Source organism: Dinoponera quadriceps, unplaced genomic scaffold (assembly GCF_001313825.1).
Source record: "Dinoponera quadriceps isolate SergipeBrazil2010 unplaced genomic scaffold, ASM131382v1 scaffold1527, whole genome shotgun sequence".
NCBI lineage: Eukaryota > Metazoa > Arthropoda > Insecta > Hymenoptera > Formicidae > Dinoponera > Dinoponera quadriceps.
In genome coordinates this window covers 242687-269842 of record NW_014555734.1, presented here as the reverse complement: position 1 = coordinate 269842, position 27156 = coordinate 242687, and the positions used below count along the sequence as shown (strand labels likewise).

The 27156-nt window shown below is 47.9% G+C and overlaps 1 protein-coding gene across 1 annotated transcript; it reads right to left on the bottom strand.

Moving 5' to 3' along the window:
• Positions 1-1949: 1949 nt before the first annotated feature.
• On the bottom strand, positions 1950-25632 carry LOC106745274 (homeobox protein prophet of Pit-1). The gene is made up of 6 exons (XM_014620726.1): positions 25349-25632; positions 18225-18352; positions 17565-17672; positions 6425-6607; positions 4673-4772; positions 1950-2140 (listed from the first exon to the last, which is right to left on the bottom strand). The coding sequence occupies exons 1-6, from the start codon at positions 25566-25568 to the stop codon at positions 2034-2036; spliced, it is 846 nt and encodes a 281-aa protein (XP_014476212.1). The 5' UTR covers positions 25569-25632; the 3' UTR covers positions 1950-2033.
• Between the last annotated feature and the right edge of the window lie 1524 nt (positions 25633-27156).

Genomic DNA, 27156 nt, shown 5'->3' with positions numbered 1-27156 from the left:
TATCGCACGGACGGCGAGTCGACGAGCGAAAATCCGCCCGGCGATGCGCAGCGAGTCGCGTCAGAAGCTCGTTTCGTCGACGCGTCGACGGTACGTTAACAACACGTCAGGCGTATCACATCTCGGGAGGAAAATCACGCAAATCAGGGGGAAATCTCCAGAAAAAAAGAGGACTCGCACGTGAATGGTAATCGGTAATCGACGTCGCTTCGATAACGGTGACTTGTGCCTGACTCTGCGTGTGTACGTGTGCGTGTGTGCGCGTAACTTCAATTTATTACGACACCTCGCCCATTCTCTTAACGCGCACAAACACACACGTACACACAACAAGTATACTTCTAAATAATATCTAAGTCTCAAACGTATACTCGGTTTTACCTCGTTCGCCTGATCTCGGTTTTATCTCGCTATTCGTTCTCGTAGCGCGAGATGAGGCGTGCGCGAGCGCGCGGCAAGAATCTTTTTCTCATTTCAATCATGATGGAACGGGGATGCGGTACGATTAATAATAATCATAATAATTCTCTCTCTCTTCCTCTTCCACCCTCCTTCTCTCTCTCTCTCTCTCTCTCTCTCTCTTCTCTGTCTCTCATGTTAATTCGTGCGCGACGGGGAGAAACCCTGGCGCCCCTCAAATTTCGAACGCAAGACACCGTCTCAGATACCACCCACCGTCACCACCGTCACTACCACCACCATCACCGTCACCCCGTATCCCCCTTCCCCCCGCGTCCTCCGGCTCCCTGTTTATTCAAAATCGTGGTGAACAGAAGCACACAAATCAATGCCTAATATCATTCACTAAGGGTATGCTTACACTCTTTTAAAAGGACATTGAAAAATCGCATATGCTAGGAGTATCTGCTCCGATTACGCTCTCCTCTATGTATCTATATCTCCGCTCCGCTTATTTACACAGTAATCCCGTCCCCTTACCGCCCACCGATTAACGAAAAACGGCATCGAATCGTTGTTGAGTAGACTAACGAAGCGTCGCGCGCGCGCGAGTTTTCATGCCCCTGGTCCGGATACGCGGCTGTGCAGGGCTGTTTCTCGCGTGTGTTTTGCGCACACGTGTGTGCTTGTGTGTGTTTGTGCGGGCCGTGCTTGCGCGCGTTCTTACGGCACGCGTCCTCCCCGAGAGAACCGTCGAGAAGAACCGGTCGCGAAAAGAGCGCGCGAACACCCGTTACACGTAGAAAATATACGGATCTCGCGACGAATCTCTCTCTCTCTCTCTTTCTCGCACGTGAGGCGCTGTCGCACATTCTGTACACGCTCTGTAATCATACGACTCTCGCTATCCGCGAATACGAAATACAAGTTGCATCCTTGGGGGGTCGCGTACTTTTTCTCATTTTCCCTTTCTCTCTCTCTCTCTTTTTCTCTCTCTCCCTTTCCCTCTCGACGACTCCCCGTCGAATTTAGCGCATGGTGTATGGTTCCCGCCCTCCGTTCATTCGTCGTGACGTTCGCATCGGTCACCGGGAATCGCCGCTAAGCGAAAAAGTCCAGTCGCGGATGTACCGATCGCAGAATTCCACGATCGCTGGCAACCTCCCTCGCACGCGATCGACCGTCGCGACGGACAATTCGCGAATCGCGAAGGCGAATCGACGGCGGCTCTTATTAGTCGCTGTCGTGCTGCTGCTGCTGCGGGATCTCGAGAGAGAGAGAGAGAAAGAGAGAGGAAGCGTTCTCTCTCTCTTTCTCTCTCTCTCTCTCGCTTGCAAGCGAGGTGCGAGAACGTGTCACTGCAAAATCAGAATGGCCGACGCGAGCGAATGTTCGCGATGGCCATCAAGCGAATCGGATCCACGGATCTTATCTTCCCTTCTTATTTTCTTCCTCGTCCGCGAAACGGCGAAACGTCGGTCCTTCGATCGGGCTTCGTCGATCTCGTCATTTTATTACGCCCCTTTCTCCGCTTCCTCCGTCGGCCACCCCCACGACGTCGGTTGCGGTCACAAGTGCGCCGTCCGATTTCTGACGAGACCTCCCTTGAGTCGCCCGCCCGCCTCCGTTTACAATTATGTTTGGTACTGTAACATCGGTGCGGCCAGGTTCGGGTGGTGGGCTGTATTCATTCTCAGGGCCGAGATGCTTTTGTTGTACCACTCGTCCTCCGCTGACATACCTGGAAACCGAAAGCAGACGCAGCGTTTTCAGACGCAGGCTGAGCTGCGGCCGGTCGGGATCACCGGCGGGACGCGCGATCTCTTCGAGCTCAGCACAACACTCGAGGTAATTTTGACCCTCTAATGATCAAAGGTGGGTTCTCAACGTAACCAAGAAAGTGGGGGATTGCATCTGACTCCCCTCCCCCCCCTCCCTGTTTTGTTCATTTTTCATGTAATCAATGTACGAGGTGGATAAAAGAAGCGAAACGATCTTTAAAAGGAGTAAACGCTGTATACGCTGTAAAATAAAGCCGTGGGATCAATCTGACCCCCCCCCCCCNCCCCCCCGCCCCACCTTACCGTTAGAGAATTAAATGTATACACAAGATGTTTCGAAATTCTCGCATGCGGAGTGTACAGAAAGATTTTTGATGCCAAAAGAAGTAACTCTTTTCTTAACAAAAATGATTTTCGAACAATAATATTCGCGAAACAAGCAATTGAATCGCGTGAAAAATGGGATTTTTCGCGAGGCTAAGCTTCGGGCGAACAAATGGATGGCAAGATTATCTTCGGTCGATTTCAAGCAGACTTTGCAGACTTGAACAGAATTTGAAACCGAGGTTTAGCTTCGAAGGTGCGTCACGTTGAAAATGGAAGATACGAGTCGTTCGAAGATACGAGCCGTCAACAGCAACGTCAACGATCGGGAACCGGTCGAATGAGTCGCGCGACGCCACCCCCGCGATATAAAGAAAAATGCCCGAGTATCAGCCGCGGCGCGTACAGGGGAGTTGGTTTCTTTTCTCTTCCCGAAAGAATCACTCCCGGGGGGTGCGATTCGATTTAACGACTTTCCGCGGAGCCTGATCGAGTCTGTCGCTAATCGGCCGATTTGCTATCGCATTAAGACGTTAAGTCGTTAAGGAGAAGAGCGGCGAAGAGATTGCGAGGAGAGGCTCGTGCAGCCGCTCGCAAGTTCGCGAGCTCCCCGCCGACAGGCAATTCGCGAATAGTCTTGATTCGATTTAAAAGCGATATTCCATCTCGCGCCGGAAATGGTGTAAGACGGCGCTGGGGCGGAAATGGAGAGAGCGTCTTGGAGGAGCCGGCTGACGGGGCCGGCGGCCTCTCGTGCACACGGGCGTCGGATTCGCGCCATTTCCGCTCCGGATTTTTGCGGAATCATTCGATAACGTCGGGTCAGCGGCCGAAGAGCGGCGCGGAAAGTCGACGGGAGGCGGTTGAAGATGAAGGAGGCCGCGTCGCGAGGTCGCGAGGTATTTCGTGGGAAGAGAATTGACACGCGTATTTTCTTGGCCGGCATATTAATCGGATCGGCAACGGTAGGCTGTATGGCCGCGATTACTGCGAGCTATTGTTAGTACACAGTAAACAAAGCGCTGCGGTTCAAGTGATTACTTGATCCGACTAAAATGGTTACTCCAGTGTTCCTTGGCGAATGTTTACTAGAATTAGAAGTATAATTGACTATATATAATATGTTATATATATATATATAACAACATATATATATATCAATCAAACGATTGTGATTTTGTCAGTAACCGTATCAATGCAGCGCATTGTTGCGCCGGAGCGTAATTTTTTCACACAATTTATAGATACAACATTCTTTTGAACGAGAATGACCGCTAATTTCGTCGATCCGTCCGCTTTCTTGTTAGTGGTGTTGACAGCAGTGGAACACAGGGAGAATTTCGTGGTAAAAATTACTTCAGAATTTCATAAGTGAGAAACACATCGACATTCCGCAACATTCATTAATTTACCACCGTTCCGTTTCATGCGTGCCATATGTTATTTCAGGAACTGAAGGCTATCATTAGAAAATTTACCCAGTTCCTCAGCAAGGTAAAAACTCTACCAGTCGATTCCTGCACCGCTGGGAAACACGGAGAAATTGAAAAGAATGTAAAACACATAAAATAAACCACGATATTCTTCCATGCATTGTCGCTCACGTCAACTATTTTTATCCGTACACCGTTTGTGCTAGCCGTTATTATCAATATACTGTTTGACAACTATTGTCACCGGCACATTATCTGGTAGGTATCGCCATCAATATCGGTAACTCAATTATTACCAGCAAACTCCGCAAATTCACCGGAGTAACCATTGCAAAACCACCATTCCCCAAGAACGACTTAAGCAGATCCTGCGAAGCGCTACCTCGAGCGTTGCGTCGTTGAAACTCGAGAGAGTCGCAAAGAAGTTTGCTCAGGATGCAAAAAGTTAACGGACGATCATCGGGACGACTACGGCCGCCGAGGCGTTCGAGTTCGCGCGCGGAGCGACGTGCGAGGACGACGCGCTATCGATTTTCCGCGCGAGGAAGCGAGCGCGCGGTTATCTTCAGAATAAAAGATACCCGCGCGGGATATTTACGCGGGATCACGCCGATTTGCATAATCCTTGACCCGGATGAGAGAGCGCGACGACGACGCGCCTCGGCGTCCTACTTCTTCACTTTGCGCACGCACATTTCAAGCACTGTGTGTGGCGTTGCATTATTTATGACTTACCCATTGCATCTTGTCGCATACCGGTGACGGCCGACATATTCGACGCTGAATGCGACATGGAGAACGGCTGGGTCATGCTCGGGTAAGACGTCGTGCCCATCTGAAATCGTCGTTCGCCGCGATTAATGACGTCGTCGTCGGGCGACGATCTCGCTCGTCACTCGATACAACGTGAGATCGGGTTGTCGGTAGCGACAGCAATATATCGACGCGCAACGGTCGGACGCGAGATCACGACGCGCTAAATCCGTCGTTCCGATCGACCGGCAAAAAAGACCGACGGAAAAGAAAAGAAAGCGAGAAAAAAGATATAAAAGCGCGCGCGCACACTCGCGGTGTTAATGTCGCGTATAATTAATTCCCCCGTGCGCGAGAGCGTGTGCGAGAGGGGTGAAAATGAATTCCGCGATATCAATGAAATTACGGAGTTACGTGCTCGGTTTGAGCGGCCGAGTTCGAACAACGGAAGGAAAGTAACGGGGTAATTAACGTATGTAAAACATAATTATCGGCTAGGAGCCGCCTCTTACATTTTCGCTCTCGCCCGTCGGGAGAACCGAGGCGGGGCGTGCGGGCGGCCGAGCGAGGGGTATATATGGTTTCATTACGTAAAAATTAACCGCGTAACACGTTCTGTTGAAGCGATGGAAATTAATAATATGTCGCGGTGTCTATTTCCGGGCCGTAATCAATTTTCCAACGTGTTACGCGTTACGCGCGGAGCGATATATNATATATATATATATATATATATATATATATATATATATATCAAGCGATTATCAAGCGCGATTATCAAGCGCCCCGCCGAGACGGCGAGAAGAGTTCGCGCGCGCGCGCGCGCGCCTTTTCGCGGCGAATTCTCCCGACGGGAGATTTCATTTCGAATATAAAGCGCGAGCGACGTGGAAATTATTCTTCTCTCCGAACGCGAATCACACACCGGGCTCGAAACACGAGATACACGCATACACGCACATTTGCGCGCGCGCGCGCGCGCCCGCAGTGTCGAATTCGAGATCGAAGACTGCGTAAACCGATACATTCGAGTTTTCTTTTTCGGGGGAAGGGAGGGGGCGAAACCGACACGCTCTCGCGAATTATTGGCTCAATTAAAGCGGTAGGCATTCGGTAATCCGGCCGACCCAACTAATCAGCCGAAATGCAATTTAGCTATATCGACCGATAGCGATGCGCTGCCGGACGTACGCTCAGGTGCACTCCAATTTAATAGCTCGGTTAAAATCATTAACGAGAAACGCATCGAATTCACCCCCCCCCTTCCCCCTACGCGACACGTAAACCCTCGAAATCATATCTACGGTTGTATCGAAATTCTTAGCGTAATTCCCTGGATGCGCTTAGGTGCACTTCCCTCCTCGATGATCCGAACAAATCGAGCTCGTGTTTCGGAGGGAAAGAATCTTCCCGTCTGTCGGGACATTTTCGCGTTTTCAGTAATGTTTTATGCAATATGCGATAATAAGTGTCTGTGTCCCTTAAATATCCCCGGGGGATAAACGAAACGAGGGAGAGTAAATCTCGGGTAATCAAAAGCACGTCTTGAAGATCGCACTCGATATATCACACTCTTATTCGATATTATTCGCATAACAAGTCTTGTTTATATTATTTACTTGCCATAATCGAGGCTGTGTCTTCGCGTTGCGTGTATTGGTGAGCGTGCAAAGCGGCGGGTATCGATAATAATGAAATTTCGGAAGCGTCCTGCGCGTCGTAAGGGAGCCTCACCTGGGGATAACGATTTATGCCATTTATGCTGTTGTGAGGATGGGGATAGGGTTGATAACCCCTACTGGCGCCAGGATAGATATTCCTCATCATGGCACCTTGGCAGGCGGGAATCGGCGTCAGGGCCTTCTGCAGCTGCTTCTCCTGCTTCCGGTATTTCGCTCTTCTGTTCTGGAACCAAACCTACGGCACGAAACGACATGTGACGAATGAGAGACTCGCCCTTAGTATTCGTGATTGCACGGTGAAGTAATTACAGTTAACTATAAGTTGATTAACGTTAATCCCGTGCAGTTAACCGTAGTTAATTAATCGTGGTTGACCATAATTGAATTACAGTGAACGGAAAACTATTTTTGTAGTAAGCATCACACACGCACACACACACACACAGACACACACTACAGTGTTAGAGATAAAAATATTGTACGCATATTCGTGCTATTGCTATATTTTTTTCATTAGAGTAACGAAAAGATATGATCGTCGCCGAAGATTACTGTAACTTTCGCGAGATTAACCATTTCTCTTTCTCTCTCACTGCAGAACAGCGCCAGAAACGAGATTGATAAGTTGCTCGAAGGCAGTAATCCGCAAGATCAATCCCTTGGTCTCTCGGAGGGCGCCGTGGCGGCGCCACCGGAGATTTCTTCTGAAATTCGGAAAATGCTGCGACCAGCAGTAGTTAGTTTGAAAATTGATTTCAAAGCGGGGTGCTGCCGTCGCAGCGTTTTTCGAGTTTCATAAGAAGTTCCAGATAGCGCGGCTGCGGCATCCTGCAGGCGCAAAGGGTAGATACGTGCGCGGGATTGCGTGTATGTAAAAACGATTGTTACTACGGTGCTGCTCGGCCGAGACGACACGTGTGTTCGCAACAAAATGGCGACGAGAGAGGGCTAACAAAGCGACGTGCGGTGTACGAATGGGCGAGAGTCGTTCGAGGATCAACCCTTATCGCGATACCGAGCAGAACGCAACCCCGGCGCGAAAGAAGGGCTGCGAGCCTCTTGGGCCGAAAAGCGTTCTTGTTTTTTTACTCTTTCTCTCTCTCTCTCTCTCTCTCTCTCATCACCGAGCCCTCGGGTCTTAAGTTTACCCCCGGCCTCACCCGGGGAATCCAGGCTGGTTTACCTATCGCCATTTTGCATCGGGCAATTTCCATTGTTTCGCGGGATTAGTAAACCCATATTGGGGCTTGCCCGAGCCGCCACCGGCGACTCACCCCGGCATCCACACCGGCGCATGTTTCCGCACCCTCAGCCTCTCAGCCTCCCTCATCCACCCCCTCGCGGCCCCAACAATCTCCACCCTCGCGCCCCGCCCTGCCGAGCGACCCCTCTTTCCAGCAGCCCCCAGAAAGAGAAAAGCCTGCGGCTTCTCGGGTCCCGGGTCGGGGGTTGTTTCCACCCTCACCGGTGACGTCACCGGCGCCACCCGATTGGCCGATGCCGCGGCAGTGACGTCACATCGGGCTCGCTCATTGGCCGACACGTTTTATCGACATTTCTACTGTACACCCTCTCTCATCGTCGCAGAAGTGGGTGACACGAGCCGGGGTGGCTCGAACGAGGCTTTTCTCTCTCTCGTTCTCTCTCGCTCTCGCCCTCTCCTCCTCTCTCGCTTGCTCTCTTCTGATCCCCTCTCTTTCCCTCCCGCGTTCTGTATCTTTTCGCCTCGTTCTCTTTACAGCTCTATCACTCTTTGTAGAAGTATGGCGCTTCCGAAGAGAGAGAGTGCCTCGTGAAATATCCGCAGCGATGCTCGGATCCGCACGTACCATCCCGACAACGAAGGGAAAAAATTCGCCGCGTGCTCACAGAGGAGAGGGAGGGAAGGAGGAAGGGAGGGATTTTTATCGTGAGGGCTGCTCGCGCCTAAACGCTTATCTCCGTGTCCCGAAATCAGTAATTTCACATCTGCACGAAGTAATTTCGCTTATTTTTGCGTCGTCAATTCGGATTGCTCTCGCCATCGGCCGAAATCGTGTTCAGTGCGATGGATGCTTTAGATTTCACTAATCTCCGTTAAGAAATTGAAACGGACGTTTTCACGAAAATCGCGTAAGAAAATGTGTATGAAAAATATCTATTGAAATATTTCAAACAACGAGGCGGAGCTATATAAATAAGCTGCAATATTAAATTGCGCAATCACACACAGGAGTGATGTAAAATTCGCGAATAACCTCGAGAGACGTATTTACTTTCGATGGTTTTCCTTTTTCATCATCATTTCGCGCTATTTTTTTCCAATTCGCGAGTGGATATTAGTATCGTGAGGCACTCTCTTGTGTAATTAAGAACGCGTTTAATTGGCACGGGCAATTTTCTGAACGCACGCGCGCGCGAGTTTCATGTCAACCCGAACTCGATTAACTCGTAATGCGGGAAAGAATTTCGTAATTGTCTCAACTAATCATCCAGAGGTTAATCATGAAGTAATTCCGATGGCAAATTATTAATTAACGTAGTAGCGGAACCGACGCGCGATACCCGACGCGATAAAGGTTGTCACCTACGTCGACGTCTATCTCGCGTCAGCTCGCGCTAAAGAGACCAACGCCTACGCAAGAAATTAATAGTTTATGAACGGTGTGGGATTATATTTCCGTTAACGAACGCGTGTTATGCCAGCTCGCGGCGCCTCTTGACTTCGTCGTAATTGGCCATTGTACAAATGTTGACGTGCGTCAAATATCGCGTGACGAACGAACAGTGACAGTACGTATTTGTACACTCCAGATGTCGTGAAAACATATGTCTCAACATTTATATGTATACATTAATTAATAAATTTATTATTATTATTATTAAAGTGTAATTTATTCAGCGCTCTGAGACAAGTCTCTTTAAATAATAATGTTAGTGCAATTTAATAAAAGATTACGTACAATTTTTAATCTTACGATTTCGCTATACAGCATTAAAAGACGTTCGAATAACCCCGATTATAATTTTCAGACACATATGAGGTCTGGTGTATTTATAAAAAAAGAAGATACTTTTTCTTAAACGACGCAACCCATCACGAGTGTCGAGATATCACATGTGAGTAGAAACAATTTTCAGCGACGAGCAACACTCAAAGGAACCATCGGGGGATATGAGAGAATCTGTTCGAAAGAAATGTAACGACGGTGAGAATAAACAGGGCGGGTTTCATTGGTACCGAAGATGCTGAGAAGCAAGTAAGTTCGGTCGGATAGTTTTGTAGTTGCAATTGGATTTTATTTAGATTATCTTCTAGCCGCTAACTTGGCCGCGGTATCGGAGGTAACGGAATCGGCGACTTAGTTCCGTTATTAAACGATGCGATAAAATGGAGTTATAATTTGAGTATAACTCTCTCTCTCTCTCTCTTTCTCTCTTAGAGTGCTATATGCTACATAAAACCAACTCCGTCAACTGTACTTTCTTGATTGCGCCGTTTTCAGAGAGAGAGAGAGAGAAAGAGACTGGATGCGGATGAAATCAATTGATATTCCCTTCTGGCAATCGATACCTGATGTTTTACGTGCGAGTTCGAATCAAATTTTTCAATCGAGTCTTATATTTAAGCACTCGAACTACGTGCTTTGGGATATTCGCTTGGCGGTATTCGCGAAGGTCGAAAATGTGGCGAATTAGTGAATTTTGCTCCCGTATCACATGGCTATATCGAATAATTATCGTGAGCGAATTGGTGGCGTAATTCGAGCGATAAGAATAAAAGCCGCGTGATAAATTCATATATTTTAATAACGAAAGAGATCGGCAATCTTACATAGGAAATTGCGAGAAATGAAGTTTTACAGAAATATCTAGGCAGAGCCGAGAGCGCGGCGGAGTAATGGAGTCTTATTTAGATTAAGTCCTTGCCGCGAAATTGGCTGGAATCCGAGATTACCGAGCTGAGAGAAACAGAGAGAAACCCAATTCGGATATGAAATATTATAGAGAATCGGGACGATTATCAGAACGATGATAATCGGAATATTAATTCTGAAGTTGAGTCTAGACTCGACCACGAGAGTCGAGAAGGGATCGTCGGGGATTTAGTAGTCGCGGATTACGGCATAATTATAGAAATTACCGAGAATGATATATAATATAGATGTGCTTTTTTTCTTTTTTTTTGGTTTTAAATATACATTTGCGGGCGAAAATGAAAGGAATAATCGCGGCAATCGGGGAATACGTTCCAAAGGTAGACAGAGACATTCGAAGACTCTTAACAAAGGGCTTGATTAACATTTTCATGACGAGCATGCGTCGTTCTAACTCACATGTATGGAAATCGCGAAACGTGCGAGGCAAGTCGCATAATCAATCTCAATTCCGCATTGGAATTCTCGCCACGGGGCGATTTGCAATTGCATAAAACACACTTGGCTTTCGAATAATCCGGCGTTATCTCCGTCCGCGCGTGTTGCCAGCCCGCGAGAGTGTGCCAGCTTCAAACGCACAGAAAATATTCAACGGGAAAATATTACCGGTATTCATGAACGTTCCTCTCTTTCCCCTCTAATTATAGTATGCGATATGTTAGATGTGAAAGAAAAGTTTATGAGCAATTGCAGCGTCTGTCACGGGAAATATACACGTCTGTCTGAAACCATTTGTCCGGAATTTGGAAAAATTTCAGAAATTTTCCGAGATCAGAGATCGATCGCCCGATAAGAGAGCTAGATTCTCGTATCTGCTTCTCAGTGGAAAATTTTTCACGCGCACGCTTGGTATTTCCGCGTTGCCTATGCAAATGATATTGTACGCGCTTCGTTTACCCGATACCGCGCATTCATCTAAAATCTAAAACAGAAAATACCTTCGCTGTAGAAAACTTCTTTGCGAATAAGCGCACACCACACACACACACACACACCCACACACCCACATAGATACACACACATAGATTTACAGATGAGTAGAACACGTTGGCCGAAGAGATCTCTAAAAGAGTGATTCCTTTTATTTGTTCCTTCTATTCGCCCGTAGAGGAGTCTTTGGAGAACATACTTGGGCGCGCTCGCGTCCCTTAAGGCGCGCACTCTGCAAGAAACTGGAAAGCTAAGAGTTCGTAATTCAATAACCGCGCTCTTCTCCTTCCCACGTTCGCTCATAGAGAAAGATAGACCGGAATAGGGAGAAAGAGGATGGGGAAGAGCGAGATGGCTGTCCCACGGGGAGCGCGGCTCAAAATGTCTGCTACTTTGAGGACCGCGACCGAGAAAACTATCCCTCCCCGTATGCCTGAGAGAATACTGCACTCTGATAGCTAACCCACATACAAGCCGGGAAAATGGATACACGGATAATGGCTTTCTCGTCGGGTAAAAAGAGCGTAAGACCCGTAATGTAATGGTGTACTGCTTGCGCGCGCCCATTTCGGAAATTATGGACACGGCCGCACATTTCAACGCAATTACGTTGATATAGAACCAACTCCGGAGTTCGGTTATTCGATCGTAAACTTTTAAGGTTAAAGCTAAAAATAAAATTCGCGCCGATAACAATCACGACTAATCGCGAAACAATTTTTTTTTCCGGGGTAAAGGTGTAATGGTAAGGATTCGCGATAATTATGCATTAATTGCATGGAAATATCGAAACGCGATCTAACGAATGTACGTTAGTTTCCGGTTCTTATATATTTTACGGTGTTTCGACAATAATCTGACAAATCTCTCGAAATTTCGGAAGAGCTTCAAGTTGCCCCACATCTGAAGCAGGAAAGTCATTTTTGCTCGATGAAACTCTTATACACGCAGGCGCATATATTACACCGTATAATTATAATTATTCTATAAACGGTATCTTTTCTTTTTTATTTGCAAACGGAAAATCGAGAATCCAGATCGAGTTACGAGGCCGTTCGCCGGGGGTCCTCGCTGCTCCCGCAAATTTCCCTGTTTCCTGCCGGATAGGAAGCCGATTTTCTCGCAGAACGCCCGGTAGGTAGGCTTCGATCGGAAGTCGAATCGAAGTAAAAAGGTCGAATGAAAACTCGGCTAACTCAATATCACGGGGAGCTCAGGCTCCTCCTTTCTTTTTCCTCGGCGTAATGGGATTTCTTGTGCGGTGATTCGAGAATTATTCTCTTACCACGGTGTTACCCGATTTTTCACTATTATTATCATTACCGTCACGAATACCGTCTCTCGCGCGGAGATTCCCTCGCGCGCGTTTACATATATGTATATATAACTGCACCGCAACTACCCTTCTTTTCATTTTGGCAATTGCCGTGTAGCAATCATGGAAAACATTCTCTCTCTCTCTCTCTCTTCCGCTGCCTCTCCAGTCGAATTTTGCTTTATTCTCCTGACTGAATTTATATCCGCGCGCTTGTACACGTGTACGGAGGCGGCGCCGTTACATCTTCCTACCGAGTTTCCTGCAAGCCTCACTCGAAACGACATAAACGGACGGAAACGATCCTGCGCGAGATGCACCGTCGATGTTTCGCATGGAAAACGCTCATTCAACGTGCACTAATTCGCGTTTGCGTGTTTAGCGAAATTGCAAATCGCGCGGCATACACCGTCAGCAGCGAGCCAGCATGGAAACCGATGAAATTGCGGCTACGACTTTGTCAAGAGGCACTGCGAGATGCGGGTCTTGTTTAGAAACATATTATCTCAATTAGTTGTATGAACACATGAGTGTATAGTATATAAAATAAAGAAGATGGCCCGAAGATACACAAAATTTCAATCTGGTTCATTATTAGAGCCTATAATCGAGAGGTGAAAAGTTACATATCAAGTACGTTTTACAAAGATAGACAGATAAATATTTGACGAAGCTCTCTTTTGCTGTTATTCAAGAAATTGACGGAATCTTGACGAAATCAAGTTACACTCAGAGAAAAATATTGTAACACAAATGACAACTATACGAATTTTGTACGTAGAATTAACGTATATAGTTTGACAAACTACTTATAGTTATTGCAATTAAATCTAAATAGTATATAAAACAGCATAAACTATAAATAGTTCTCGTTAATTACAGCTGCCGTAACTGTACAGATTTACTTGCAATCGTTATAAGATTGTTTATTAAATTGTATACATTAATATAACTATATTAATTCTACGTACAAAATTCTTATTCTTGTCACTTATGTTACTATATTTTTCTTATGTTACTACATTTTTCTCTGAGTGTAGTATGACTCTGGATTTCAGACACGATGGTCGAAATCACGGGAGGACATTGTTTCACATATAAGCCGTTCCATTCTGGAACTTCGGATTTGAAACGTCGCTTCAAATTCACCACGTTAAATCTATCCTTTGCCGATCTTGATCTTGTTAATCTCTTATATTAGTTTCCACTTTGTTACATAATTCGGTCCTTGTAACCAGAAATTCTGTTTCCCTCACGCGTTTGGTTATCCACTTTCGGATTGATCCAACCAAACACTGGCTCTTCTCAGTGTAATCTTTACTAATATTACCCACTTTGCTGTCGATTAGCGAAATTACCAAGATGAAACAGTCTCTATAGAAGCCTCGAGAGAGCTTTCGCACGCCGTTTCGATCTCGTGTTGTTCATCGCGCTTATCGCGTCGGAATTGCAGAAATTGCCGATGGTGAGATGCGAAACTCGAGGAGCGGAATCGATGTACTTTTTAGTGAACGATCGGGCGACGTCGTGGATGTGGGAGAACGAGAGAGAGAGAGAGAGAGAGCTAGCGAGTGAGTCGTCCCTTTAAAAGCTCTCGCGCTAGTCACGGCATTCTGTTTCCTCAAAGATAGCGACACGGGCCGTGGAGGCGGCGAGGACGAGAGAGAAATAGACGGCGAACGAGGGTGGCAAAGTTGAGATGAGTTGGGCGCACAGGGGGTTGGGTGACGCTGTACCGGAGGCTGCCATTATATCTGAGCCGCCATTTTAAATTGAATTTTCTCCACCCTAGATAGATCTGAAACGTCTCAGGCTTGCCTGGCTCTCGCTATTCCTTCTACTACGAGAGGGCGAGCGAGGACGAGGAGATGGCGTCGGGAGAACCGGGGGTTGAGAGGAAGAAGGAGGACGGGACGGGGGGAAGACAGGGGTAAGGGCCCCCTTTCTTACGCGCGGCCGCCATCCTGCTTTTTTCTTCCACCAAGAACCCCTGTTTCGCGATGGGATACGTAAACCCGGACCGGCTTCGTCGCTCGGGGGTGCGACGAAATTTCGACGAGTCTCGCCGCTCTCTCCGCGAGTTTTCGCGTCGCGAAACGGCAGGGGGTGCCTTTGAAATTCGAGCGGGTGTTACTTTGCGCGTGTTTCATCGGGATTACTTCCGACGGTATACACGCCGGAATTGGGTTACAACGCGGGAACATTGTTACGGGCTGCATCAATTCTTTCGAAAATTTTCACTTGAGTGAAACCACCGAACCCCCTCCCCTCTCTCTTTTACTCTGCATTCACAATTAAAAAGAACTGAGCGATTTTCGAAAAATACAGTTAAAATTATAATTGAGTTATATAGAAAATCTACAGCAATTACTCCTCCGCTCTCTCTCTCTCTCTCTCTCTCTCTTTCTCTATCTCTCCCTCTCTTTTTCCCTTCACGATACAACGACTGAGGCAAAACGATATCCGTTGGCGCCCGCCGAGGGAAATCGCGAAAGAGAGAGAGAGAGAGAGAGAGAGAGAAACCGGAGACTGACCTTCAGAGTCCCTCCCGCTCTAAATTGCATTTCTGGCTATATCACGGATTCGCGAAATTTCATTTTCCCGTTTAAAGACGACGGATTCCATCCGAGGATCATATCGGTATACGTTTATCGCCGGTAAGAAAGTGAAGGGAGAGGGGGGAAGGTAGCGGACGGAGAAAAGCGTTCAAAGTTGAACGCGACGCGCGGAGGGTGCAGCGGTAGCAGCCGAAACGCGCAAACCGATGACGCGAGCGTTAATTACGGCGCAAAGCGCGCTTCGCCAGGTTACAGGTAATTGGCCGATTCTGGGGCAGCCGCGGCGGAAAACCAGCGACTGGAAATGACATTTAAAACTGCAAGCCTCTCTCTCTGCTGCCCTCTGTCGCTTTCTCTCTCTCTCTCTCTCTCTCTCTCTCTCTTTCCACGTTTGAGGTCGGATACGGCCGACACAGGGGTCAGCCGGCCGTCGTCCCCCTCGTCGTCCGTAGTTGTGCGCTCTGCGCTCTACGCCTCCTCCTGACGCGCGCGCGGACACTTTGTGCATCGGTTATAACCGGGCGAGCGACGCGCAAACCGCGTTTTACTTGGCATCGCAGTTTAACAGGGTTAAGTCGCGGCGGTTCCCGGGCTTTTAACTCAAACAACACCCCGCTGCATTATATATCAAAAGAGCGCAACGCACCGACGACTGTTTTAATATGTACCCGCTCTCGCTCGGAATTCGAGGCCGTAACGTGCGCGCGCCCGGCTACACCGACGAACCCCCATCACGTTCCCTCGCGTCCGCTACCGACGCCATCCTCGACCCCCCAACTTCTCTCTTCCCCCTTTCTCTCTCTCTCTCTCTCTTTCTATCTCTCAGGCTGTCTCTGTCTTTCTCTCGGTCTCTCTGTCTCTCATTGCCGAATCCTCTGTCCTTAATGTCGTCGCAAACCGCACCACTGTCGTAGGACGTCGTTGATGTCCAATTTGCCGTTGATATTTTAACACGACGTATTAATAAACATAACGCGAGGCCCAGACCACCGTCTGAATTTATCTCGTTCGATGTCCACGTTCGAGGACCTCTCCTCGGGCTGTAGAGGATACGCGTGTATGTGTGCATGTCAGTTGAAAACGTCTCGGTCCCCTCTAATCGATTCCACGACCCTCGAAGAATACAGGGTGTCTTGGGCCGACATTTGCGACCGTAACTTGATTTCGTCGCCCCGCATGCGTCTTTGATTCGATTACGCAATGAGTCACAGTGAAAAAAGATAGGCGGGGGATAAGTGTACCTACCTGCCTATCTTTTTTGAACGGCGTCGCCTTGACGGAGTATCGCGTTGATGATGGAATATAAAATTACGAATCTACTCCCCGTCTCACACACACACACACACATGCGCGAGTTGCGTTGTAAGATATGAAAGGCTTGCGAAAGGCTTGCGAAAGTTCGTCGGAGGACCGATGATTTCACTGACTCGAGAAATGAGTGATTTCGGACACGCGGTATGGCTTGGAAAGTGAGGGAAAAAGAAAAGAGTTTGCCGTTATCGGGTAATAGTTGAGATCAATTTTCCGTGAGCTTTCCTCGCGATAAAATCTTTCCTCTGAGATTTCATGTTTCATTTCGTGATTCTCTTTCTAATCATTAATTAATAAAACGATCCTACAATAGGGAAAAGGGTGTACATATCCCATAGGTAGCACGGTTAGTTTCACACGGGGAGAAATATATTGATTTCCGGGGATAGCAATAATTTTTTTTTCACTTTAACCACAAAAATAAGCGAGAGAACTATTTTTTCTAGTAAGTGTTACTGTAGTATCAATGATAATAATCTCACGTGGATACGTTGATGCTACTATTTTTGTGGTTAAAACAAAAAAAGATATTGTTGTCCCCGAGAATAACTGTATTTTTCTCTCAGTTCATATACGTTCTTTAAACGTATGTAATACGATTATGAAACGTTACAAACGTTTTAAAGATGAGTAAACGAATATTCGGCTTTATAAAAGTGCAATATAGCCGCAAGGTAAGATTTAACAAATAATAATAATTTAATAAATAATAGTACGTGCTTTTCAGATGCATATGTTAACATTATTGACGACCGTCCATTCAATATTTAGATTTTAAACTATAGTCTTTCTTTAATATTTGAAGCCGTTCCGTATTTACACCCTTTCCCTTACTGTTTTCTTAAGAATTATAAAGTAAAAGAAATCAACCAAAGAAGCCTGGTTAAAAATTCAACAGACTTTCGTAAGTCTCTAGTTCAATATCCGAGACGTATCGCCCACTAATTGATCTCGTGCTGTTAATTAAGATTCTCATTAAACGTTCACGCCAGATCGAGATTCGTTCGTAAAATATATTGCACGCCCCAACGAGACAATCTATCGTTCGTGAGCGGATTCGACCGACAAGGAAACGTCTTTCGGACTCGAAGCGCCGTGTGCCGAAAAGCCGTTCGTTTTCTTTTTCTCTCCCGAGTGCGAGAAGCGGCACGCTACACTCACCTGAATTCTAGCCTCGTTCAATTTGGTGGTCCTCGCCAGCTCCTCCCGGCAGTATATGTCCGGATAATGAGATTTTGCAAACGCCGATTCCAATTCTGCCAGCTGCTCCTACGAAACAATTGGAGAGCCGTGGTAAAGGTCGATTTCAGCTAGCCGGCAGGAAATTTGGACGCGATGCGAAAGAGTGGAGTTAATCGAAATGCCAATGTCGAGGAGGGCGCGGTGTGCTCCGAAGAGGCACGCGTTTTCGAGAAATCTTGGCGAAGCGTACCGCTGACCGAGAGACGAGCAAATTTCATATTATCCGCCAATCAAACCTAAGTAATTTTGGTCACGATGTAACACGTGATGTATTTAATTCGCATATACGTAAATGGGTGTAAACCGATATGTTTTGTGTTTCACCAAACATTTATGTTAATATTGAAATATTACATATCAATTAAAAATTACACGCACAGATGTGTATATTTTCGTCAAATGTGAGCGATCCTAGCTATAATTGACGTTAAGTTTCGCTCCGTTATTCAAATATACGATTGTCTTGCGCAATGCAAATGCGAGGGGCGTTTTGACAACGTCGATATTTCTGACACGTCGCGTGCCGTTTCAATCTAAAAACTGCCAATGTGTTAACTGTTTAGACACTCTCATACAAACCTGCGTGAAGGTAGTTCTGTGTCGCCGTCGGGCGGGTGTTGGACAACTGGCTGTCGTAGGTGTGTGGCCAATGTGAGGACTGGAGGCGCAGGGGTCGGGCTTTAACTTTTTAAAAGCGCCTTCTGCTCCTGCAATAAAAGAGAGACGCGGCTTTAACGCTTTCGCGAAGCTGTCACGCTGACGACAGACACCTATTTCTGTTAAAAGCAAAAAGTAAGGACGTGCGTAGCATCGTGTCCGTATTCGACCGCGGTAACGTTCGTATCGTCGACGGTATCAGATAAATTTCAATCTTGCCGACGTACATTTACATACACACATTTACGCCATGTATGCGCATGTATATGTCTGTAATTGTATTGCAATTATTTCGTAATTTTATAATTCGAATTACACTCGCCGATCGCGCCCATAAAGTGATTTAATGACGTATTAATAGCCGTCATATTATGCATATATTTAATAAAAAACTGCATGTTTAACATTGTACGTCGTCAACACCCACACATACACATACATATGCGCGAAACATAGATATATTATAGGTGCAATAACAAAAAGACAAAAGAGGCAGAAAGCAAAGGGACGATCCGTGAATAATTAATTTTGCATAATGCAAAAAGAGACGGGTTATTCCGCAGCCATTATTCACAGAGTCAGCGATGAAAAAATCACGGCGCTTTTATTCAAGGGGAAAATATATCTTCCAAGGATTGCCGGGAAAAAAACAAATTTTCTCATCGGACACACTGATACGTTGCGGAACTTACTGAGGAAAAATTGTCATCGACAGCGCGATATATTCTCGTCCTCCTAAACCGGCTCGTCCAAAAAAATACTAGGGGGGAATGTGAAAAAGAAAGTAAATATTGCCACGAATTAATATAAATCGCGATAAAATTGTATAAAATTATAGTATAATAAATATAAATTGAAAAGAGAGCAATTAAAAAGGAGAAAAACTCGTGAGTGGGATTAGCATAATTTCTCGAAAAACGCAACGATCGCTCGCTCCGAAGAGGAGAAGAAATCTCCTCGCCCTCATCATCGCCTAGACGGACGCGCGAAAAATTCTCCCGCCGCGTTCCACGCTCGCTCGAGTTGTACCCCGCGTGTTGCGTTTTCCCGGGGCGACGCGATCAACAAACTCCGTTAACGATCCTCGTTACGCACTTGACGCCGGGGTCAATTCGCCCCTGGATTCTCTCTCCGCGTGCCCTCGTGTATTGTTCGCCGGTTAGAAGGTCGAGGAGAGGCTCGGGCACCGGCGGAGTAGCCGGCGTCGGAGCGGCCGAAACTCGATTTCCGGTATCGCTTTCATCGCCGGAAAATTCGATATTCCACGGAAGGCGCGATTCACCGAACTTTCGACCTCGAGGCGCGAGAAGTCCATGGCCGCCGTCGCCGCCGTCGTCGTCTTGGTTGCCGCACGATGCGATGCGACGCCGATGCGACGCGGGTGCGACGCGGTGCGGCGTCGCGACGCCCCGGCTTTATGAACGAACGTAGGTAGAGAGGTACCTACCCAGGTCGCACGGTCCCGGGGTAAGCGTGGCGAGCGAAGTCCCTCGCACTATGCTAACTTGGTTAGGGCGTTAATGACCTAATCATGTTACATGCTGATTCAATGTTCAAGGATGAATGCTGTCCACTTTACATACCTTGCCCGGTTACCCGGTGAACGGGGAAACTCGGTCAAGTTCAGCGAAGAAGGCGAAGGGCCTCTCTCTCTCTCTCGCTCTCTCGCTCTCTCACCGGGCGACCCGTTTCCTTCCCGACCGCGTGCCGCGCTTTGAGGTTTTTATTCGTTTCTTTTTTTCTCGTAGCGCCAACTCGCGCCTTTATGTTTAACTATTCCATTACACACATATTTTTTCGTTTTCAATCGGTAAATAAATAAACAGCCGATAAGAGCCAACGAGGGTGGCTTCGGTTGAGTTGAAATTGTCGATTTTACAATTATATTGTCGCAATTAGCGTCCTAACCTGGTTCTTATTGGCTATTTGTTTACTTACTGAGCAAACAACCGGGAAGTTCGATTACTTTTAGTTGCCGTTCCTTTCAAGCTCGAGTCTTACGACGCGTCTTTCATTCCCGGCGCTTTGCCGAGCGGATACAATTTCGAGGGCATACGGGTTTTTTCTCGACGCGTCTCGGAATGTAATTAAGAGAAATGTGGAGATTGCGCGCCCGGTTTTTGCGACTAACTTGATAGAAGGTGAGAGGTAAGGAGGACAAGGGGGCAAAACCGGAGAACAAAACGAATCACGGTCGAACGCACGGCGATAAATGATGTAGCGCAATTAAATTCTAAAAGTTGTGATAATGCAAACTGGAAGGAATTCTTTGTTCCATTAAAATTATATCCCGTTTTAACGCAACACAAAGCTTGCTCTAATTTTTCCCCCGCGCTGCTATAGATTGAAACGGGATTTTCATAAATGATACGAAATGAAATTAATGTCTCATAAAAGGTATCGGCAAAAAAAAATGTTTTCCGGGATCTTTATGACAGCGAAATGAATTTTTCCCATTAATTCGCAGTATGTGACAATGGGATATCGACCCATTAACGCAACCTCCCTGTGACTCTTCATTCTTTTGTATATTCCGCGAAATATCGTTACGCGCACTCTTCAACTATTGTTCGATACGAACTTACAAATTGCGGCTTCGTAATCTAATTTCGGAAGTCAAAAAAAAAAAGTTTATTACTCGATTGTAAATTTAGATTCGTGGAATATACTTGCGCACGGGCGCTGTTGTTTCAATTTGTTCAGCATTTGAATCCGTTTTTATGCAATTACGAAGTTTTCGATTGCAGAAAATAGGCAATTTGCGATCGTCAGTTTTTCATCTTTGACGTAAAAATCCGGCTGAAAATTACATCCTTACAAATTACGTTTGTTAAAACGAGCTCTCTCTCTCTCTCTCGCTGCGAACGTACGTTCGTTCCGCTGCCGGACTGCGGACACGCTATTATTATAATCGCGTCGACAAAATCTCCCTCGCTTTCTCCCGCTTCATTGGCTCACCGGCGCGAGAGACGCAATTGCTGCGTAATTCGCGCGATCGGAAACACGACGCGGAAATCGGCCACGAGATGCGGGCGAGATGGCGTTCTCAGGGAAAAAAATCCGGAAAATATGCGCGCAAAGCATCTCAATTGCGGGGGAATTCGTCGGAGAATTCGGAATCCGTAATTTTGCTCTCCTTTCGAATTTGAGTTCCTCGCGGGGCGACAGATTAACAAAGCGGAATAACGACGATGAAACGAGTCGAACGATCAGACGGACGAACGGACGGACGGATGGTCCAGACGTCGTTCGCAGCCGATTTAACCCTTTGTCCGGCGAAGTTACAAGCTGTTCGTCGACAGTCTCGAGCGGCACACTCGAGGAAGGCAGCCGGGAAAAGGAGTACGGCGGCCGAGGGGGTGCGAGGATTGTGAACGGCGCGGCGCCGCGCGCCACGCCGGCGAACATCTGCCCCCGCAAATTTTCGACGCCGTCCGGGGGTGGGGGGGGAGTCGAGAGGTAATTAGCGGCGATTTTAACGAGGTGACGCGCGAGGCGCGACGAATGACACGATTTACAGGATTACCGGTAATGCGGATCGCGCGGATGGCCCTCGACCTGCAGCTGCCATCCATCCGCCGGCATCTGCTGTCACATTAGAACGTATTATCGCCGCGTGAAAAGTGATACGCGCGATTGCCCGCGTTATGCGCGCGTGTGTACACGCGTGTGTGCAGCTTTGGTGGCTGCGCGCCGGTTTGTTTTCTCCGCGCGCCGGCGAGCCGCAAGGATCAATTGGCTTCCGGCTAATGACGATGATGACGAGAGGAATATCGGGGAGATCGTAAATTCCCTCGAAATCCCTCCCGAGCGGAAGCCGCGCGATTTTCGACTCGTCGGAGGACTCGCTGCGGGAACTCGAATGGCGGAAACGTCCCTGGGACACTCGACTGTGATTAACTGTCTCTGGCATAAATTGTCACTTTGCAACTGGCGCTTTGAAAACCTCCCCATTATAAAGCATTAAGAATTCTTGTTGTTCCTGCATCTGCATGGAAAGCCTATGCCGGCGAATAATCTTCGCTTCAACAGGATTTTAATATCACGAGTTTGAGGATTAACGCGACGTGTACAGTGACTATTCCCACATTGAAAACTGCTGAAAAATTGCTAAAGTAAATATTTTCTATAAGGAATATTGGAGTAGTTTATTTTATTTGGAGGTTCAACCGTTCCATTTCGAGCGAAAATGTCCATCCGACGATTCGAGGCGGATAGTTCGAGCGACTCGACGATCGATCTCTACTTATCGAGCGGAGTTTCGCTCGAGGAAATTCCGAGAGCACGCGTGGAGAGGCTGACGGCGGTCATGGGGTTCGCGCAACAGGGACAGGAGCGCCCTGCTTTTAAGGAGGACACGGGAACCGCGCGGAAGACCGTCGCCCGAGTACTTTTAATACCCCGGGAGAACCCGCGAGGGGGTTAACGACATTAATTTTTCCCCAGCCCCTTGCCCCCGCCGCACCGCACCCCCGCGTCCGTCCTCGTTTTATTCCGCGCTGCCTTTTTTTCTCTCTCTATCTCCCTCTCTCTCTCTCTCCCGTCGCGAGGCGGCTCGACGCTCCTGTCGGATTTCCATTTGCATGAGAATCCCGCGGTAGTCTCATTTCGTTTCCGGAAACCCTGACCTTGAAGGGTGCGACGGATACGCCGGGATATCGCTGTTTGCAAATCGGTGCCACCGCGTGAAATTCATTTTCGAGCATAATAAGGCCGAAAAAATCCTAACGACCGTCGGCCGACCTGTTGAACTCCGTGTTTATCGAGCTGTACTTCGTCCTGGAAGTAAGGACACGCATTGAGGACTCGTGAGTCCATTTCTGCACGATTCTGCGCTCTCCGTGTCTCATACGACCGATGTCGACGTTTACTCACGTAAAACTTCAGGAAGATCGATCGGAAAATCTCTTATTCCGCGTCGCGTTTCATCATAACGTCGCCTTTATCATTTCTACTCGAACAGTTGACTTGAACAGTTCGAATGCGATATTCAGAAACGAATACAATAGCGTGACATTATTACGAAAGACGCGAGGAATATTATCGCAAATAGTAACGAGATTGCAGGGTAAAAGAGTACAGGAGACAGGCGTCCTCTTTCTTGCGCTAATCAGCGCGGAAGGCGCGATTATGCATATACACACAATGCGGGCATTATGAAGCGATTATGTTTCCCGGATTATATCGAATGTCATTGAAAAACGACGCGATGATCCCGCGAGTCGCGCTTAGACAAGCACGAGTTGACGTTTCGAGCGTAACGGGAAACGCGATACAATGACAAAAACGGCGATAGGGCGTCGAGGACGAGTCCCTTCGCTCACGAGTCTTACGACCCATCGAAAACTGGGCGCCAGACTTGTCACTCGTTCGAGCCCTTATTCGGCGTGTCGAGCCCACCCCATTAGCACACCCCCGGTGTGCTAAGCTCTCTCTTAAGCCCCACTGGCACATAATAATAGTCCATAGAACAGGTACCACCATATGTCTGGCCCACCCGATCCATTGTCAACACTCAGGGCTGGTCGCGTTGACAGCGCGGACGCGTGCTCGAGGCTCAACAAGCGGAAAATACGTCTATCTCGAGATGACACGATGTCCATTTCTCTTCCGGCACTGATCAAAGGCGTGGATAAAGGCCCGACCCGTCTCGGAAAGTCGCGAAATCGTATCGCGGGATACTCGAGGCACAACTTTGCCGCGAGCTCTGTTCGCGTTCCTCCCTCGAGGATTGCCAAACTCGCGCGTTTCAAAGCTGAAAAGCACCGAAACGATCCGCTGTTTTCGATGTTATAGTAATCATTCTTGTAAGATTTCTTTATTATTTCTATCAGCAATTTCTGTCTTTACGATATCCTGTTCGCGCGGGCAACGCTTGTCGCGGTCTTGATCGATTCTGCTGCACACGAGTTTACGGTAGATCAAACCTCGCAGTGAAAAGAGCGATGCGGCGGTCAGACAATGCCTGATCTTCTCTATTCGCGATATGATAATTCGTTAATGTTGTATAAATGCGAATTCCCGCGCATTTGATAGAAGTCGAGTCTTCGCAGTGAAAGAAACGGTGCTGCGTTCAGACCAGGTGCGACCTTCTTCGCAACGAAAAAAGCGATACAATAATCATGAAAACAGACTTGTCTAACCATTCATCTCGTAAAATAATAGCTTTATTTCGATAAAAACGAACGTAGGGCTTGTTAATGTCAAGACGGACGGATGATGGGCACAAATTTTTCACGACTTTGCGAACTAGTTCTCGTGGCAAAAGAGCGATATACTGGTGCAGACGAAGTCTGATTTCTGCCGTTCGCAAACTCATAACTGTGCTCATGCGAAAATATCACAAAAATCAACCGTTTCTCGCGACTTTACAAGAGACGATTCTTCGTAGTGGAAAAAGCGATACACTGGTCAGACAAGGTCTGATTTCTTCCGTTCGCAAACTTATATAAAAATACCGCAAAAGTTCCCCTCGGCTAATATCAGAGATATTACCGTAGACAAGACCGTTTTTCGCGACTTTACAGGGGATCATTCTCCGTGATGAAAAGGCGACAGATTAGCGTCAGACCAAGTCTGATTCCTGCCTGCGTTTGCAAACTTATGACTCTGCTCGAATAAAAATACCAGAAAAATACCGCTTGCCATGGCCAAAATAACCGCGAATAAAACCATTTGTCGCAATTTTACGGGAGACCATTCTTTGTGACGAAAAAACAAAAAAACAAAACAAAACGACACACTGATTAGACAAAGTCTGATCTTTGCCGATCACAGGCTCACAACTGTACTCGGATAAAAATATCACAAAGTATCGCTTGCTAATGCTAAATAATAATGGTGGACAAGACCGCTTCTTGCGACTTTATGGGAGGTCGGTCCTCGTGGTGAAAAAAGCGATACATCCTGCCGTTCGCGAGTTCACAAGATACGCTCGGATGAAAATACGAGGAAAGTAGGGCTCGCCGATGTGACCGTCGGGGTTGAAAGCGCTCTCGACGCGTTTCGACAGTCAGAGGCGAGGAAGATCGAGTCGAGATACTCACCGACAGTGGTGGTAGCTCCGACGCTGCTCCTGCCCGGCGTGGCGGCGGGCGTCGGCGGGCTCGCCTCGAGGCCCTGGTGCACACCGTACAGGCCGAAGTCCTGCTCGTTGGAGCTGGCGCTGCTGCACTTCCTCTTCTCCTGATTGTGATTCAGGTGGAAGCTGTCGTTCTCGACCAGGCCGACGCCGAGCAGGCCCAGATTTGGCCTGAGCTCGTCCATCAGCTTGTTCTGGCCACAATTGGCGGCGGCAGCGGCGGAGAAGTTGAGCTGCCGGCTGAAAATCGCCGGGAATATGTTGAACTGCTGATGGTCGAGGCTGAGGGCGGTCGTCGGCAGGGACGAGCCGCCGCCGCCGCCGCCGCCGCCGCCGACGGAGGTACCACCGACGGAACCGACGCCGCCCGCACCGGGTGCCCCGGTACCTCCGGACAGGTCGTTAGCCAGGGTGATGCCGGGGGGTGACCTGGTCGAGGTCGCTCGTATTGGAAGCACCTGAAGCTCTCCACCGTCTACGAAGACATCTTCCGACGGGAGCCTTTAGTTGAGGACGCCCAGCGTCCGCTCGGCGGGTGCGTCTGTTATCTTCGTATCGTTCTCCTTCTTCTTCTTCTTCTTTCTCGAGATCGACGTAGCGAGAGCGCCTCGTGCAGTCGTCGGGAGTGAGCTCGGGCTGTGAGAGGAGAGAAGGGCTCTTTACCCTCCTACGCTGGCTTCTCGGTGACTTCAACGAAGGGCCGGACCGCGAGACCCGTGAACGTATCCTTCCCTCTCGATGCTGCTCGCTCCTCGGGGAGGATCTTAAGCTCGGTCTTCGAGGGTGATTACGGTTCTCAGGAAAAATAGTATCCGTGTTCTTATGAACCGTCCAAGAACTTGGAGATCAGTCGGTCGATCTTGAAGATTCCCTTTTCCTTGAACATCCTCCCAAGAGACACTTGCGCGCTGCACCTTTCGTATCACTTTGGTCGCTGAGAGTCGTGGACCTGGACGCGAAGGTGTACCCCGAATATTATCGCACGGTGGACCTCGGACTGTTTTCCATTTGTCGGCTACCACAGGAGATTTCCTTGATTAATCAGGATCATCGGGTAATTACGCAAGGATGAATCGCGTAATACTTGGAGTTTAGTCAACGGACGTTAACCCGATCCTCTCCCGTCGGTAGATCTCAAGCGACTTTTCAGGTGTAAATCTTCGGAAGAGTCCTCGCCAGCTGCGAGGTGAATCGAGCGCTCGCAACAACGGGTGTCTTCATTCGCTAACAACTTCCTCCGAGTCCAAGCAACGATCCATTTACGGAACCAACCGCCTACGGAACGGACTTCTGAACGGGATGGATGTCTGTTCTGTGACTAACGGAGAACAGTCGATTCTTCGAGTAGATTCATCATCCTCGGGCTCGGATCGCGCCTTTTCGACGACAACTGCGATTCCTTTTTGCACTTTCGGCGAACGTGGACACGCGTTTCTTCGGATTTTCACTTTTTGGGGCGGGGTTCTCCTCTTCGTGTCTCCCTCCGAAAGACTCTCTCGGCGATCTCCTTCGAGAACTGTCCGGTCGGGAAATCCAATTAGGCGAACACGTTCTTTTTCTTCAATTCTCTCCTCGTCGAGACTGCCGTGAACTCCCTTTTGCTCTCTTTCTCTCTCTCTCTTCCTTTCTCTCTCTCTCTCTCTATTTCTTTCTCTTTCCTTCCCCTCTCTCTCTCTCCCTCTCTCTATCTACCTATCTATCTTTATCTCTAGTCTACTCTACTCTCTCGATATCGCTCCTTGAAGGAACGAGAACGCGGACAACGAGCCAAAA

What these genes read in the sequence shown, in the direction of transcription:
- LOC106745274 (XM_014620726.1), bottom strand. Translation starts at nt 25,568, where the DNA reads ATGGACGAGCTCAGGCCAAATCTGGGCCTGCTCGGCGTCGGCCTGGTC. An exon ending in ACAGAACTACCTTCACGCAG is followed by an intron (nt 17,673 to 18,224) that starts GTTTGTATGAGA and finishes ATTGTTTCGTAG; the next exon opens with GAGCAGCTGGCAGAATTGGA. An exon ending in TGAACGAGGCTAGAATTCAG is followed by an intron (nt 6,608 to 17,564) that starts GTGAGTGTAGCG and finishes TTCGTGCCGTAG; the next exon opens with GTTTGGTTCCAGAACAGAAG.